At 69.8% G+C, this 13,398-nt stretch overlaps 1 protein-coding gene across 3 annotated transcripts; it reads left to right on the forward strand.

The window, feature by feature from the left end:
* The first annotated feature begins 1,491 nt into the window (after window positions 1–1,491).
* On the forward strand, window positions 1,492–12,999 carry SLC29A4 (solute carrier family 29 member 4). Of its 3 annotated transcripts, none has more exons than XM_036315270.1 (11): window positions 1,492–1,677; window positions 4,942–5,135; window positions 5,598–5,723; window positions 5,929–6,042; window positions 6,453–6,581; window positions 7,806–7,880; window positions 9,316–9,560; window positions 10,056–10,197; window positions 10,289–10,476; window positions 11,062–11,274; window positions 12,053–12,184. In XM_036315270.1, exons 2-11 carry the CDS (start codon window positions 4,952–4,954, stop codon window positions 12,062–12,064), a joined length of 1,428 nt encoding a protein of 475 aa, XP_036171163.1. In that variant the 5' UTR covers window positions 1,492–1,677; window positions 4,942–4,951; the 3' UTR covers window positions 12,065–12,184. The 3 variants fall into 3 exon arrangements, with proteins under 3 accessions (XP_036171163.1, XP_036171161.1, XP_036171162.1); XM_036315268.1 differs by having other exon boundaries at window positions 1,494–1,677; window positions 11,062–11,302; window positions 12,053–12,999; XM_036315269.1 differs by having other exon boundaries at window positions 1,496–1,677; window positions 4,942–5,126; window positions 11,062–11,302; window positions 12,053–12,999.
* Window positions 13,000–13,398: the final 399 nt, after the last annotated feature.

A 13,398-nucleotide genomic window follows, 5' to 3' on the forward strand; every position in this document is an offset into this window, starting at 1 on the left:
TGACTTGGCTCTAACCAGTGTGGCTCAGTGGATAGAGCGTCAGCCTGCGGACTGAAAGGTCCCAGGTTCGATTCCGGTCAAGGACATGTACCTTGGTTTTGGACACATTCCTAGTGGGGGGTGTGCAGGAGGCAGCTGATCGATGTTTCTCTCTCATCGATGTTTCTAACTCTCTATCCCTCTCTCTTCCTCTCTGTAAAAAATCAATAAAATATTTTTTTAAAAAAAGAGTAATGACTTGGCCCTGGCCAGTTTGGCTCAGTGGGTAGAGCGTCAGTCTATAGACGGAAGGGTCAGATAGAGGGGACGGACCTCGGTTACAGGCTCCTCCCTGGTCTGGGCACGTGCAGGTAGGTGGCAACCAATCCAACACATGGATATTTCTGTCTTTCCCTCTGAAAACAGATGGAAAAATACCCTCAGGTGAGGATTAGAAGTAATGACTTGGGTCAACTGGCCCCACCCCTGGCCCAGAGAGCGGGGACACACCCCACCCTGGGCCGACCCCAGCGGACACTTAACTCCATCCCCGTATCCCGCACCCAGCTCGCAAACATGAGGCTCCTGCTGTGTGCCAGGCCGCCATGGGCCCCAGGCCTTTGCTCTGGGCGCCCAGGCTTCCAAGTTATGGGCACAGCCCTGTGAGCAGGTGCGGGCACGGTGCAGGCAGAAGCAGCTGGGAGGTTGGGGCGGGGGGAGCTCCCGGGTGACGCTGGGCGGTCCAGGCGGGAGGAGGAGCTAGTCTGGTTGAAAGTGAGGGGCGGGCAGCCGGGTAGCAGCCCGCATGCACCTGTGGGAATCGCACCCAGCTGACGGCACTGGGTGGAGAGGGGACTCAGCTGATGCCCATGCTCAGCCTCAGCCCCTGGCCAGCCAGGAGCCCCGGGAGCCTGGGGGCCAGCCAGGGAGCCCCGGGGCCCGGCCAGGGAGCACCGAGAGCCCGGGGGCCGGCCGGGGAGCACCGAGAGCCCGGGGGCCGGCCGGGGAGCACCGGGAGCCGCCGCAGCCCCTAAACCTGACGGATCCCCGGGCCCCCAGCGCAGGGGCTCCCAAACTCTGAGTCTGCCCCGGGGAGACCTGTCCGGCTCACCTACCCCGCGCGGGAGCCTCCTCTCTGCGGACCTGGGGGCGGGGGTCGGGGGGTGTCCCAGGCCTGGGGTTAGGGGGTGCCGGGCGCGCTAGGTCAGCCGCAGGTCACCGGGTCGCCGCCACTGCCCCCCTCTGGGGTCCGGGAGACTCAGCTCGGCCCCGCCCGCCTCTGCGGAGCCGCGGGGAGGGGAGGGGAGGCGGGGCGGGGGGAGGCGGGCGGGGCTCCGCGGGGGGCGGGGGCGGGGGGAGGCGGGCGGGGCTCCGCGGGGGGCGGGCGGGGCGGGGGGCGGGGGGAGGCGGGCGGGGCTCCGCGGGGCGGGGGGGGGCGGGGGGGGCGGGGGGGAGGCGGGCGGGGCTCCGCGGGGGGCGGAGCGCGGGCCCCCGGCTGTGCTCGCCGCTGCCTCTGCGCCCCCGGGACGCGCACGCCGACCTGGGGGCCGGCCGACCGGGACCCACGCAGGACGCCCGCGGCGCCCGGCCCGAGGCGGGGCGTGGGGTGGGGGGAGCGGGCGCCCAGGGGTCCCGGCGCGGGGCGACGGGCGCGGACGGGTGCAGAGCGCCGGGGACCCCGGGCCGGGCCAGGCCGAGGTAAGCGGGGACCGCGGAGGCGGCGGGCGGGGCGGCCGGGATGCGGGGACCTGTCGGAGCCTTTGTCTGCGGCGCGCGGCCCCGCTCCGCCGGCTCGGCCGCCAAGTCCAGGGAGCGGGCACGTGACCCTGGGGACCCTAAGTCCCCACCCACGCCCCGTCCCGGGAGGGGGGCCTCCCACCCCCCATCAGCCCGGCTGCGAGCGCCCGCCCCGCCCTGGGAAGCGGCAGAGGCCGTGGCCCCGGCCTGCCCTGCTCGGGTCCGGGCGCCCCTCCTCCCGGGCACAGCACGGCACGGGCTCAGGGTCCTCGCACCTGCAGTCCCCCCTGCCCCCTCTCTCCCCTCGCCCTTCCCACGGCCCCCTGTCCCCGCTCCTGGACAGGCCGCTGGCAGAGGCGGGGCCTGTGCGGGGAGGGGCGGGCACCTCGCAGGGGGTCTGCCCTTTGCAGGGCCGCGGGCCTGGGAGCCAACTTTGTTGGGATGGGGCGGGGCAGACAGAGGGGGGCGGGGGCGCGGTGCTGCGAGCGCTGCAAACTGCGGGGACCAGGGGGGGCGGCTCCTGGCTCCAGCCCCGGCAGCGCCAGGCCCGCGCAGCAACCTGGGAGGCTCCGGAAAGGGGTGACCCCGCATCTAAGCCCACTGTCCTTGGGCAGGATTGGGGGGCGGGCAGCAGAGAGCTCCTGGCCGGCCTGGGCACGGGGCGGGCGGCCAAGGGCGGCCAGCTGCCCAGCTGCATCCGGCTCTGAGGGTGGACCTGGCCGGGGGTCCGGGCACCCCACACCTCACAGTGCCCGGGCACACTCAGAGCCAGCGTCCACTCAGTCACAGCCAAACGGGACCAGCGGGGGTCAGCGGGCACAAGCCCTGGGCGTGGCTCTGCTCAGCTGCCCGCCACGGAGTGAGGCAGGAGCCGGTTTGGGGACTGTGGGGCTGGGAGCCCGGCCCGCCGTGCCTGGACGTGGTGGTGTGTGGCAGCCGGGCCCTCCCTGAGGCCGCCCTCCCTGGAGCCACGCCTCTCGGGAGGACGCCACCGTCCTCGGCCACAGCTGGGAGGTGGGGAAACTGAGGCCAGGGGTGGCCTGTGGTCTCTCAGGGCCCTCTGGGGGGGCCACAGAGGGGGTCCCAGAGGGAGTGGGGGGCAGAGGAAAGCCCCGTCCAGTCTTGCCTCTTTCAGCCCCTGTGCTTGCTCTAAAGTTTAATTAAAGGGGGACAGGGGAGGAGGAGGGGGCTGGGGCAACCTGAGGCTCTGAACATGAGGACCTGGGAGGGGGGATTGGAGCCTGTGGCCCGGAGAGGTGGGGGCGCCTCCTCAGTGCACCCCCTGCTGCCACCTGCGCAGCCTGGCCCTGCCCCGGCCACAGTATCCTGTTAGGGCCCTGGGCTAACAGCAGGGGAGCCAGGGCCCCCCTCCTCCAGGAGGGGCCTGGGGAGTGCGTGGGGATGGTGGCTGGGCCCCGTGTGTGCGGCCGCTGCCTGCTTCCTGCTGAGCCGGGCAGGATGGGCCCCTCCTGGCTGGATGCTGAGCCATCGCCTTCCCGGTGGCACAGCCTGCCAGCCGGGCAGAGACCTCAGGCGGAGGCCAGGCGACACTGTCCGCGGGGTGTCTCCCAATCTGCTGAGCAGGCCCTGGGCCGGGTGCGGGGCCTCCATCCCGGCAGGCGGAGCCTGTGGTGGCAGCCGCCGCTCTGCCGCTGGCCCCTTCCTGGCCCCTCGCGTGTGGGCGCCGAGGTCTCCAGGCCTCCAGGGGGACCCTGCCCGAGGCCACAGTGATCTAAATCCGGGCCCAGCTCGCCCGGAGCCCTGCTCGGCTGGCCCCAGCTGTGGCGGAGGCCCAGGGCGGGGCTCGGGGAGAAGGGGTCCTGCGGGAGGGTGTCTGGCTTCCCAGCCGCCAGAGGGAGAAGCCCCGCCCCTTGCCCACTGCTCATGGTGCCCACCAGCCGGCCAGCCCCAGCTGGGGGGCAGAACTGCCCCACCCCTAGGACCAACCTGGAAGCAGGGACGGCCCTGGCGCCCATAAAAGTCTAAGGGGAGCCAGGAGAGGGGCACCGTGGGCAGCCCCTGGAGGCTAGGGAGGGGGTAAACTGAGGCAGGAGAGCTGAAGGAAATGCGCAGGCAGAAAGGGAGGTGAGGGATGCCCTGGCTGGTCGCTCAGTGGTTAGAGCGTCAGCCTGAGCACCAGAAGGTCACAGGTTCAAATCCCGGCCAAGGTCAGGGACATGTACCTGGATTGCAGGTTCCATCCCTGGCTCCAGTCAGGGCACGTGCAGGAGGCAGCCAGTCCTGTGTCTCTCACATCGATGTTTCTCTCTCTCTCTCTCCCCTGCTGCCTCCCGTCTTCCATTCTCTCTGAAAATCAAGGGAGAAAATATCCTCGGGTGAGGATTAACAAACAAAAAGGAAAGAGAGAGGGAGCGGGCTGAGCGCAGCTGTGGGCCCTCCTGGAGGGCTTTGTGGTAACCCCGAGCACGTGGGGCCCCGGGACCCAGCGGTGCCGCTCTCAGGGCTGATGCCACGGTGCCCGTCTCCGTCTCGATCCTCTCCAGGGAGCACAGTCCTCTTTGCGGTCAGATAAATGAGTGAGGTCATGAGAAACACAAGTTGATAAACATTTTAAGTAACAAACTGCCCCCCACACACACAGGTGGGCAGGGCCGGGGGGGGGGGGGGCAGGCGCGCACCGGGCTGTCTCTCCCTCGCCGATCAGTTAGCTCCTTTCTTTCCTTCAAAGAGAAGGGCCGGCAGGTGTGAACTGAAGCAAGAGAAACGAAGGCGAGACCGAGGGGAGGACTTGCTGCCAGGGAAGGGGTGGCCCCTGAGCGGCCGTGATGGCTCCGCGTCCACAGGCCTGGGTTTGCCTCGGGGCTCCCGGCTTGACTGCCTGTGAGACCCGGGGGGCGGGTGGGGTGTTCACCCCACTGCTCGCGCTCCTCGCTGTGGAGTGACGACAGCCCCTCCTCCCAGAGGGCCCTGGGGGCCCTGCGTGCGTGTTCAGCAGTGTCTGCCCTGACTGCTCGCCAAGCCCTGGCATCAAACCCCCAAAACGCTTCTCCCTCCGTCTATTTCCCGCCGCGCCCGCCGCGCCAGGCAGGCAGGGGACATGTGGGCGGAGGGCTCACCACGGGGGGGGGGGGGGGGGACAGCGAGGAGGAGGAGGAGGAGGAGGAGGAGGAGGAGGAGGAGGAGGAGGAGGAGGAGGGTGCAGGCTTGGTGGCCGGACAGCGGCAGGGCCTCCCCTCCGGGCCCTCAGCCCCCCTCTCTCCACAGCCCGGGCGCCATGGGCTCCGTGGGCAGCCAGCGCCTCAAGGAGCCGGGCGCGGCGGGCAGGCCGGGCAGGAGCGTGGTGACGAGCTTCAGCTTCGACCGCTGCCAGCTGGAGGAGGAGGCGGCCGCGGGGGCGGCTCGGGGCCGGGACGGTGCGGCCAGGGCCGCCCCGATTCTCACGGACTCCGGTGAGCGAGGTGCGGGGAGGCCTGTGTCTGGCCAAAGCGGGGGTGGCCCGGCGAGCCCTCGGGAGGCGGCGTGTGCGGGCGGATAGGGGTGCGGCCGGAGCGACAGGCCAGGGACCCCCTTCACCTCCGGCCGCCTCTCCAGGCGGGGACAGCGCCAGGCTGAGGGGCCCCTCTGGTTGGGGGCCTGGTCCGGGGGGAGGCACATGGCCCCTCATGTGCTGACCCGGGGTGCACTTCCATCTGGGGTGATGGGTCGCTGGGTCACATCGCTGGCAGCAGGCGCCTCCCTCGTGGAGAGGGTAGTGGCCGGGAGGAGGGCCGGCGGGAGGGGCCCAGGCCTGGTTCTGGCCCGGCCGCCTGCGCCTCTCTGAGCCCCGAGGAAGCAGCCTGTGGGATCAGACGTGCGGAGCGGGCGGCGGGGGCCCCGGGGGCGGCGGCCGTGCGGGCTCACCTGCGCCTGGTCTCGGGCAGAGGGGCGGGCGCCCGACGACCGCTACCACGCCATCTACTTCGCCATGCTGCTGGCCGGCGTGGGCTTCCTGCTGCCCTACAACAGCTTCATCACCGACGTGGACTACCTGCACCACAAGTTCCCAGGTGGGTCCCGCCCGCCCGCTGCCCCGGGGGCCCAGCCGCTCAGCCCCGCACCCCGCACCCCGCCGCGGCCCCCCTGGGAACCCGGCTCGGCTGTGAGCTGCTGAGTGACGGGGTGGCCGCGCCCCTCAGGCCATCCTGGAGAGGAGGCGGCGCCTGGTGGGACGGGGCCTGGGCTGGGCCCCCCTGAGCGCTGCTGCCCCCACAGGCACCTCCATCGTGTTCGACATGAGCCTCACCTACATCCTGGTGGCGCTGGTGGCCGTGCTGCTGAACAACGCGCTGGTGGAGCGGCTGAGCCTGCACACGAGGATCACGGCCGGTGCGCCCCCGCCCCCCACTCACCCCGCTTCCCGCACCTCGCTCCTGCCTGCAACACGGGCCCCTGGGAAGCGTGCAGGACTCTGTGGACACGAGGCCAGGCCCGTGGTGGGTGCCCCGCGCGCCAGCGCGTTGTCTGTGCCTGGGAGGTTCGTGGCCCTGTCGTCCCGGGCCCAGCTCTCCCCTCGGCCTCGTCCGCGTCCCTTTCCCACTCCTCTCTGTTGACATCAGCTTCGAGGGCCGGCACCTCCCCCAGGAAGCCTTCCGGTGCCCCTCTTAGACCCCAAGGCATCCCAGCAACCCGGGTATGAAGGGCAGTGGCAGAGCGAGGGCACCTCCACCTGGCACGGCAGGAGAGGTGGGCGAGTGGAGCCCGCCCCACCCCCGACCACTCCCGTCCCTCCCCCGCAGGCTACCTCTTGGCCTTGGGTCCCCTCCTCTTTATCAGCATCTGTGACGTGTGGCTGCAGCTCTTCTCCAGGCACCAGGCCTATGCCATCAACCTGGCCGCTGTGGGCACCGTGGCCTTTGGCTGCACAGGTAGGGGCCGGGGGAGGGAGGAGGGACAGGTGGGGGCCCTGAGCCTCTTCGTGTCCTTGGCCCATCCCACCCCTGCCCCGTTGGTGTGGGAGGTGGCGGCTCGGTCCCTCCCTTTCCCTCCTCCCAGCTTCAAGGCCCAGGGCTAAGGGCGCCTCAGCCAGGGAGCCATTTGGTGTGAATGAAACCAAGGCTGCTTTTTTTAAAAATATGTTTTTTTATTATTATTCTTGATTTCAGAGAGGAAGGGAGAGAGAGTTAGAAATATCAATGGTGAGAGAGAATCACTGATCGGCTGCCTCCTGCACGCCCCACACTGGGGACCGAGCCCGCAACCTGGGCCTGTGCCCTGACCGGGAATCAAACCTCCTGGTTCATAGGTCGATGCTCAGCCTCATCGGCTGGGCAGACCAAGGCTTCTTGAGCTAATGTCCTTCCCCGGGCAGGGTACTCAGGTCTGTGTTAAGAAAACAAGTGCTGGTAGGTGATTACTGAGCCTGCAGGCAACTCTCAGGTGATTCTGAGAGACTCCAGAGTTAATCATGTTTAGAGACGCTGCAAGCTACATTGGGTCAGTCTGTTTCTTCTCGTTTCAATTAAACTGAATTTACAAAAAACAAAACCAAATCCAGTGCGGGTAGGAGCGGGCAGCCCCGCCTGCTCAGGGCTGCCCTGGGCGGGGACTTGCTCACTGCCCTGCCCCGCTCCCTGTCCCCGTGTCGGTGAGGATGAGAGAGGTTGTGCTGCAGCAGCAAGTGAGCCAGAAAGCTCAGCAGCTGAAAAAACAAGACTTCTCTCTGGCTCTTGCTCCACATTCCACACGTGGATGGAACTCAGTCTCCAGCAACGCGGGCGGACAGTGGCCCCATCTGTACCGTGGGCCCCTCCGGTCGCCGCTGCGGGGGCAGAGAGACTGGGCGTCCACGGGGCTTTTCTCTGCCTTACGCAGAGGGAGCGTGTCATTTCATCGGGCAGACGGGTCAGGGCGCCCGGCTGCGCCGAGACGGGTGCGAGGGGGGCAGGACACGCCCGCCTGGGGACGGAGCTGTTTCCCTGCCAGCGAGGTGGCCGGGCCCCGCACCTCCGCCCCCAGCGGTGCTGACGGTGTCCTGTTGCCCGTGCCCGCGCCCGCGCCCGCAGTGTTCTCAACCTGGGGCGTGTGTTCCGCTGCAGGAGCTAGCGGTGTCATGGCCGCTCCCCTCTCTCTCCCTCCCTCTCTCTCTCAAGTGCAGCAATCCAGCTTCTACGGGTACACGGGGATGCTGCCCAAGCGGTACACCCAGGGGGTGATGACCGGGGAGAGTGAGTATGGGCAGCCCCGGGGGCGGGGGCTGGCGGGCACCGGCTGCCCGGCCTCTGAGGCTCCTCCCAGGGTCACCAGCTCTGGGCCGGCCTGGCTGGGGCAGCCGTGTCACTGGGAAGCTGTGCCTCCACGCGTGGGCCTGGGTCTGGGAGTGCCTACGCCTGCATGTGGCGTGCACTTTGTGTCAGCATGTGTGTGCGTGCACGTGCGCCTGTGTGCATGTGTGTGTCTGCATGTGTGTGTCTGTGTGCATGTGTGTCTGCAAGCATGTGTGCATGTGTGTGTCTGCGTGCATGTCTCTGTGTATGCATGTGTGTCTATGTATGTGTGTCTGAGTGCGTGCCTGTGTGTGCATGTGCCTGTGTGCGTCTGTGTGCGTCTCTGTGTCTCTGTGTGCATGTGCGTGCGTGCATGTGTGTCTATGTGTGTTTGTGTGTCTGCATGTGTGTGCATGCATGTGTGTCTATGTGTGTGTTTGTGTGTCTGCATGTATGTGCATGCGTGTCTCTGTGCCTGCATGCGTGTCTGCATGTGTGTCCGTGTGTCTGCATGTGTGTGTCCATGTGTGTCTCTCTGTGTGTGTGTCCGTGTGTGCCTGGGGGTAGCTCTCCTGTACCACAAGGGCTGCCACACCTCAGCACAGCTCTCCTCGGAGCAGCGGCCCACGAGCCACCCCGCCCGGCCCTGGTCCCTGCTGCCCCCGCCACCATCCCCGCTGCTGTTTGCATCCTCTCTCCCCTGCCATCCCCGCTGTGCCCCCAGCAGGCACTTGGCCAGTGCTCCCGGGGAGTGAGCAGCCGTGTCGGGGAGGTGGTCTGGGTGGGCACGTGGTGGCAGCTCATTGCCTGTCTGGGGGCTGGGCAGCGCTGGGCGGACTGGAGTGGAGGCAGAGGGCCTGGTGCCCAGGCAGGAGAGGGGCCCACGGGTAGAGCAACCCAGGACCGGCAGGGCTGGGGGCGACTGTGCAGGGGGGCTCAGTGGGCTGGGTGTGCGAGGGCTGAGGGGTGTGTGTGGGGGCTGAGGGGAGCTGTGCGGGGCTGAGGGGTGTGTGCAGGGGCTGAAGGGGGCTGTGCGGGGGTTGAGGGAGGGTGCGGGGGCTGAGGGGGGTTTGTGGGGGGCTATGGGGGTGCAGGGGCTTAGGGGGGCTGTGTGGGGCTGAGGGGGATTTGTGGGGGGGCTAATGGGGGTGCAGGGGCTGAGGGGGGCTGAGGGGGGCTGTGCGTGGCTGAGGGGTGTGTGGGGGGCTAATGGGAGTGCAGGGGCTTAGGGGGGCTGTGTGGGGCTGAGGGGGATTTGTGGGGGGGCTAATGGGGGTGCAGGGGCTGAGGGGGGCTGAGGGGGGCTGTGCGTGGCTGAGAGGTGTGTGGGGGGCTAATGGGGGTGCAGGGGCTGAGGGGGGCTGTGCGGGGCTGAGGGGAGCCCGCCCTCCCGCAGGCACGGCGGGCGTGATGGTGTCCCTGAGCCGCATCGTCACCAAGCTGCTGCTGCGGGGCGAGCGCGCCAGCACCCTCATCTTCTTCCTGGTCTCCGCCGGCCTCGAGCTGCTCTGCTTCCTGCTGCACCTGCTGGTCTGGCGCAGCCGCTTCGTGCGCCACCACACGGCGCGGCCCCGCGACGGCCATGCGGGCCCCCGGGGCTACCGTGTGCACCACGACGTGGCCGCCGGGGACGTCTGCTTCGTGAGTCCCGCCGGCGCCCCGGCTCCTCCCGGCGCCTCCTTTCTCGCGTGGACCCAGGGCTGGTCCTGGCAGCCCCGCGTGTCTGCGACCCCGCGTCCCGGGCGGAGGCCGCGGCTCAGGAGGCCGCCCCCTGGCGGGCGGGGCGGGGAGAGCGGGGCGTTCGCAGGGACGCTGACCGGCGAGTCTCCCCCTGGGCCAGTGAGCCCGGGACAGTCCCCCTTGGATCTCAGACCCCGAGGCGGCAGAGGGCGGCGTGCTGGGACAGACCCGCGCTGGGAAAGGACGGGAACTGGGGGCCGCTTCCTGGTCCGGGGGTTCCCGAGGAGGCGCCCCAGGCTGAGACCCCGCGTGTGCCGGGGAGGGAGGCGTGCAGGGCCACAGGCCCGGCACTGGGAACAGAGGGGAAGGCTGCGAGGCTCAGGCGGGAAGAGCTCTGTGTTGGGGAAGTAAGAACAGCAGGGACCCCCCCAAACCCTGACACACCCCATCCTCCAGGAGAACCAAGGCCCGGCCCTGGCCAACAGCGGGTCCCCGAAGGACAGCCCGGTCCACGAGGTGCCCGCCGGCGACCAGGGAGCCTACACGCGCTTTGACGTGCCTCAGGCGAGAGTGGAGCGGAGCTGGCCCTCCTTCCGAGGTGGGCCCGGCCCGCGCAGCGGCTCCTGTGGGTGGTGCCCGGGGGGGGGGGGGTGCGGGGGGAGGGAGGGTGCTGACCGAGCCCCCCACAGCCCTGCTGCTGCACCGTTACGTGGTGGCCCGCGCCATCTGGGCCGACATGCTGTCCATCGCCGTGACCTACTTCATCACCCTGTGCCTGTTCCCCGGCCTCGAGTCCGAGATCCGGCACTGCGTGCTGGGCGAGTGGCTGCCCATCCTCGTCATGGCCGTGTTCAACCTCTCGGACTTCGTGGGCAAGGTGCGCGCCGCCCGGGGGGGGTCACGGGGCGCAGGCCGTGGGAAGGGGGGCAGGGAGGCCCGGCGCTGGCTCCTGGGTGTGCAGGTGGGAGCCCTGGTGGACCCCAGCCCGGCCCGGGGTGTCAGGTGCCCGCGGCCTGCAGCTCCCGCCCTCCAGGCTGCCAGCTCTCTGACCAGGGCCCCGAGGGCAGGGCCTGCGGACTCGGCTCGAGGAGCCAGAGGGCCTGAGCTGCGAGCGGAGGCGGTCAGTGTCCGGCCGGCCTGCGCGGCCTCGTCCGGGTGAATGGAGGACGTGTTTGCATGGGTGCGGGCTCGGGGTTCCGGGGACCAGGCGGGACCTAGCCGGGACTGCCGGGGCAGGAGGGCGTCGGGAGGCTGGGGTGCGGGGCCCACACGCCTGCTCCGCCCGCAGATCCTGGCGGCCCTGCCCATGGACTGGCGGGGCAGGAGGGCGTCGGGAGGCTGGGGTGCGGGGCCCACACGCCTGCTCCGCCCGCAGATCCTGACGGCCCTGCCCATGGACTGGTGGGGCAGGAGGGCGTCGGGAGGCTGGGGTGCGGGGCCCACACGCCTGCTCCGCCCGCAGATCCTGGCGGCCCTGCCCATGGACTGGCGGGGCACGCACCTGCTGGCCTGCTCCTGCCTGCGCGTGGTCTTCATCCCGCTCTTCATCCTGTGCGTCTACCCCAGCGGCGCGCCCGCCCTGCGCCACCCGGCCTGGCCCTGCGTCTTCTCCCTGCTCATGGGCATCAGCAACGGCTACTTCGGCAGCGTGCCCATGATCCTGGCCGCCGGCAAGGTGGGGCCCCGGCAGCGGGAGCTGGCAGGTAGGCCGGCCAGGCGGGGCCCCCGGGGCCCATGGAAGCCACGGCCACGGCCCACGGCACCCTCAGGGGGCTCGCTGCTGCGGGACAGTCCGCAGCCACGCCCTCCCGCGTTCACCCCGCAGCTGCGGTGAGGCCGCTGAGCGCCAGGCGCTGTCCTGCGTGCTGGGGGCAGTGGTGACAGAACTCGATCCTGCGCTTCCCGCGCTGACAGGGGAGACAGACAGACAACCAAGAACAACAGAGACAATAACGCAGAGAAAGGGCTGGCGAGTCGGGCGGGGGGCTCGCATCAGAGCGGCCGGCGGGCTTCCCTGAGCAAAGGCCTGTGACCTGCAAGGGAAGAGCCCGTGTAGGCCCCGGGGCGGGGGCCTGGGGGCAGGGCGGGGCGGGGCCTGGGGGGAGTGCTGGGTTCTGTGTGGACCGTGGTCCTGCACAGCCGATGGTTGGGACGGGGTTGGGGGGGTGGTTGGGGGGGTAAGAAAGGGACAGGGGAGCAGAAGGACTCCAGTTTGGGGCCGATGCTTAAGGCAAGGCCATCAGCGGAGGTGGAGGGAGCGTTGGTGGGAGAGGGCGCCAGGGCTGGGCCCACGGGCGACAGTCCTCGCACGGCCCTCCCGGGAGCGGCCTGGCCACCTCGTCCCTGGGTGCCGGTCTCGGCCCCGCCCTTGGCGGAGGGGCTGCGTGGGATTGGGTTGTGGGGGTGCGCCCGGCGGCCGGGTCCCGGGCGCTCAGGTCCGCTCCGGTCCGCAGGGAACACCATGACCGTGTCCTACATGACGGGGCTGACGCTGGGCTCGGCCGTGGCCTACTGCACCTACAGCCTCACCCGGGGTGCCCACAGGGGCTGCCTCGAGACCTCCGCCACCAACACCTCCCTCCCCGCCGGCCTCTGAGCCGGGACCAGCCCTGCCCTGCCCCCGCCTGCGGGCCCGGCCTCCTCCTGTGCCAACATCGCCACCCGCCTGGGCGCACCCGCCCGTCACTGCGGCCCAGGGTCCCGCCAAGGTCTTAGAGCCGCAACTCTCGATGCTGAGCCCGGACTCGCCCGCACTGTGCCCTGTGCCTCACGCCGCTCTCCCCGCCGCTGCGCCCAGGGCTCCGTGAGTCTCAGCCGTCCCCCCGGGAGAGCAGTCACCAGCCAGCGTCCCTCCTGGCGACCCCAACCCCAGGTCAGCTCTGAGGGCCCCCCTCCATCGCCCCAATCACAACATCACCGCACCCGAGCCAGCCCTTCACCTGGGCCCTCCACCCCCAGCCTTAGCCCTGGCTTTCCTGGACCCCGGGTTTGCTGGGAGGACCAGGACCTCCGGGTCTGAGTGTCAGACCACAGTCTGTGCCAGCCTGGACCCCCAGGACCCCTCCCTCACCCGGACCCCACCTGATGCCACGGGCCTGGGGGTCCGCCTGCCCCGGGACCTGCTCCTCCGTCCTCTGATACAGGACAGAGTGGGGGGGCCCACCCCTGGCTGAAGTCAACTCCAGCCCTAAGCCTTGACCCCCATCCAGCAAAGCCCAGGGAGGGCCCCCGCCTCTCCAGCCAGGACCCTCTGGGGCTCTAGGTTGGCTCAGTGCGAGTTAAGGGGACTCCGGGGTGTCGGCCTGCCCTTCACACCCACCGCACTGCGTGGCGACTGCCCCCCGCTGTGTCCCACCCCGTCTGTCACTAACTCTACCGCACTGGCCATTAAACGATGAAGCAGAACCTGCTGCTGCGTCTGAGAGGCGTCTGGGGGGCGGGGGGGGGGGGGGGGGGCTGGGGGGGGGGGCGGGGGGGGGGGGGGGGGGGGGGGGGGACAAGGCCCCCAGCGGAGCTGGGACCCAGTCTTCCACCTGGGAAGTGACCCGCCTGCACCCCAGCCGAGTTTCTAGGAGGGGGCGGGGACAGGTGGGTGGAGGAGGTCTCCACGCCTGGCCGCCTGGACCGGTGTGTGGGGAGGCGATGGAGGCTGCAGGCATTTGGGGTTCGAAGGCCCTCAGTCAGGGAAACGGCCACACACACCCCACCCCCACCTCCACCCCCAGAAAGACAAAGGCAGCTGGCCCTGCCCCTGCCCCTTAGACGTAGAACCGGGACCCGCGAGAAGCCGCCGGCTGTG

The sequence above is a fragment of the Myotis myotis genome, unplaced genomic scaffold (genome assembly GCF_014108235.1).
Source record: "Myotis myotis isolate mMyoMyo1 unplaced genomic scaffold, mMyoMyo1.p scaffold_m19_p_6, whole genome shotgun sequence".
In the NCBI taxonomy this organism is placed as follows: Eukaryota; Metazoa; Chordata; class Mammalia; order Chiroptera; family Vespertilionidae; genus Myotis; species Myotis myotis.

Bases quoted from the DNA above. Each gene is read 5' to 3' on its own strand.
- SLC29A4 (XM_036315268.1), top strand. From the start codon at position 4,952: ATGGGCTCCGTGGGCAGCCAGCGCCTCAAGGAGCCGGGCGCGGCGGGC. The intron at 6,043-6,452 runs GTGCGCCCCCGC...CCTCCCCCGCAG, and splicing joins GCACACGAGGATCACGGCCG to GCTACCTCTTGGCCTTGGGT. The intron at 9,561-10,055 runs GTGAGTCCCGCC...CCCATCCTCCAG, and splicing joins CCGCCGGGGACGTCTGCTTC to GAGAACCAAGGCCCGGCCCT.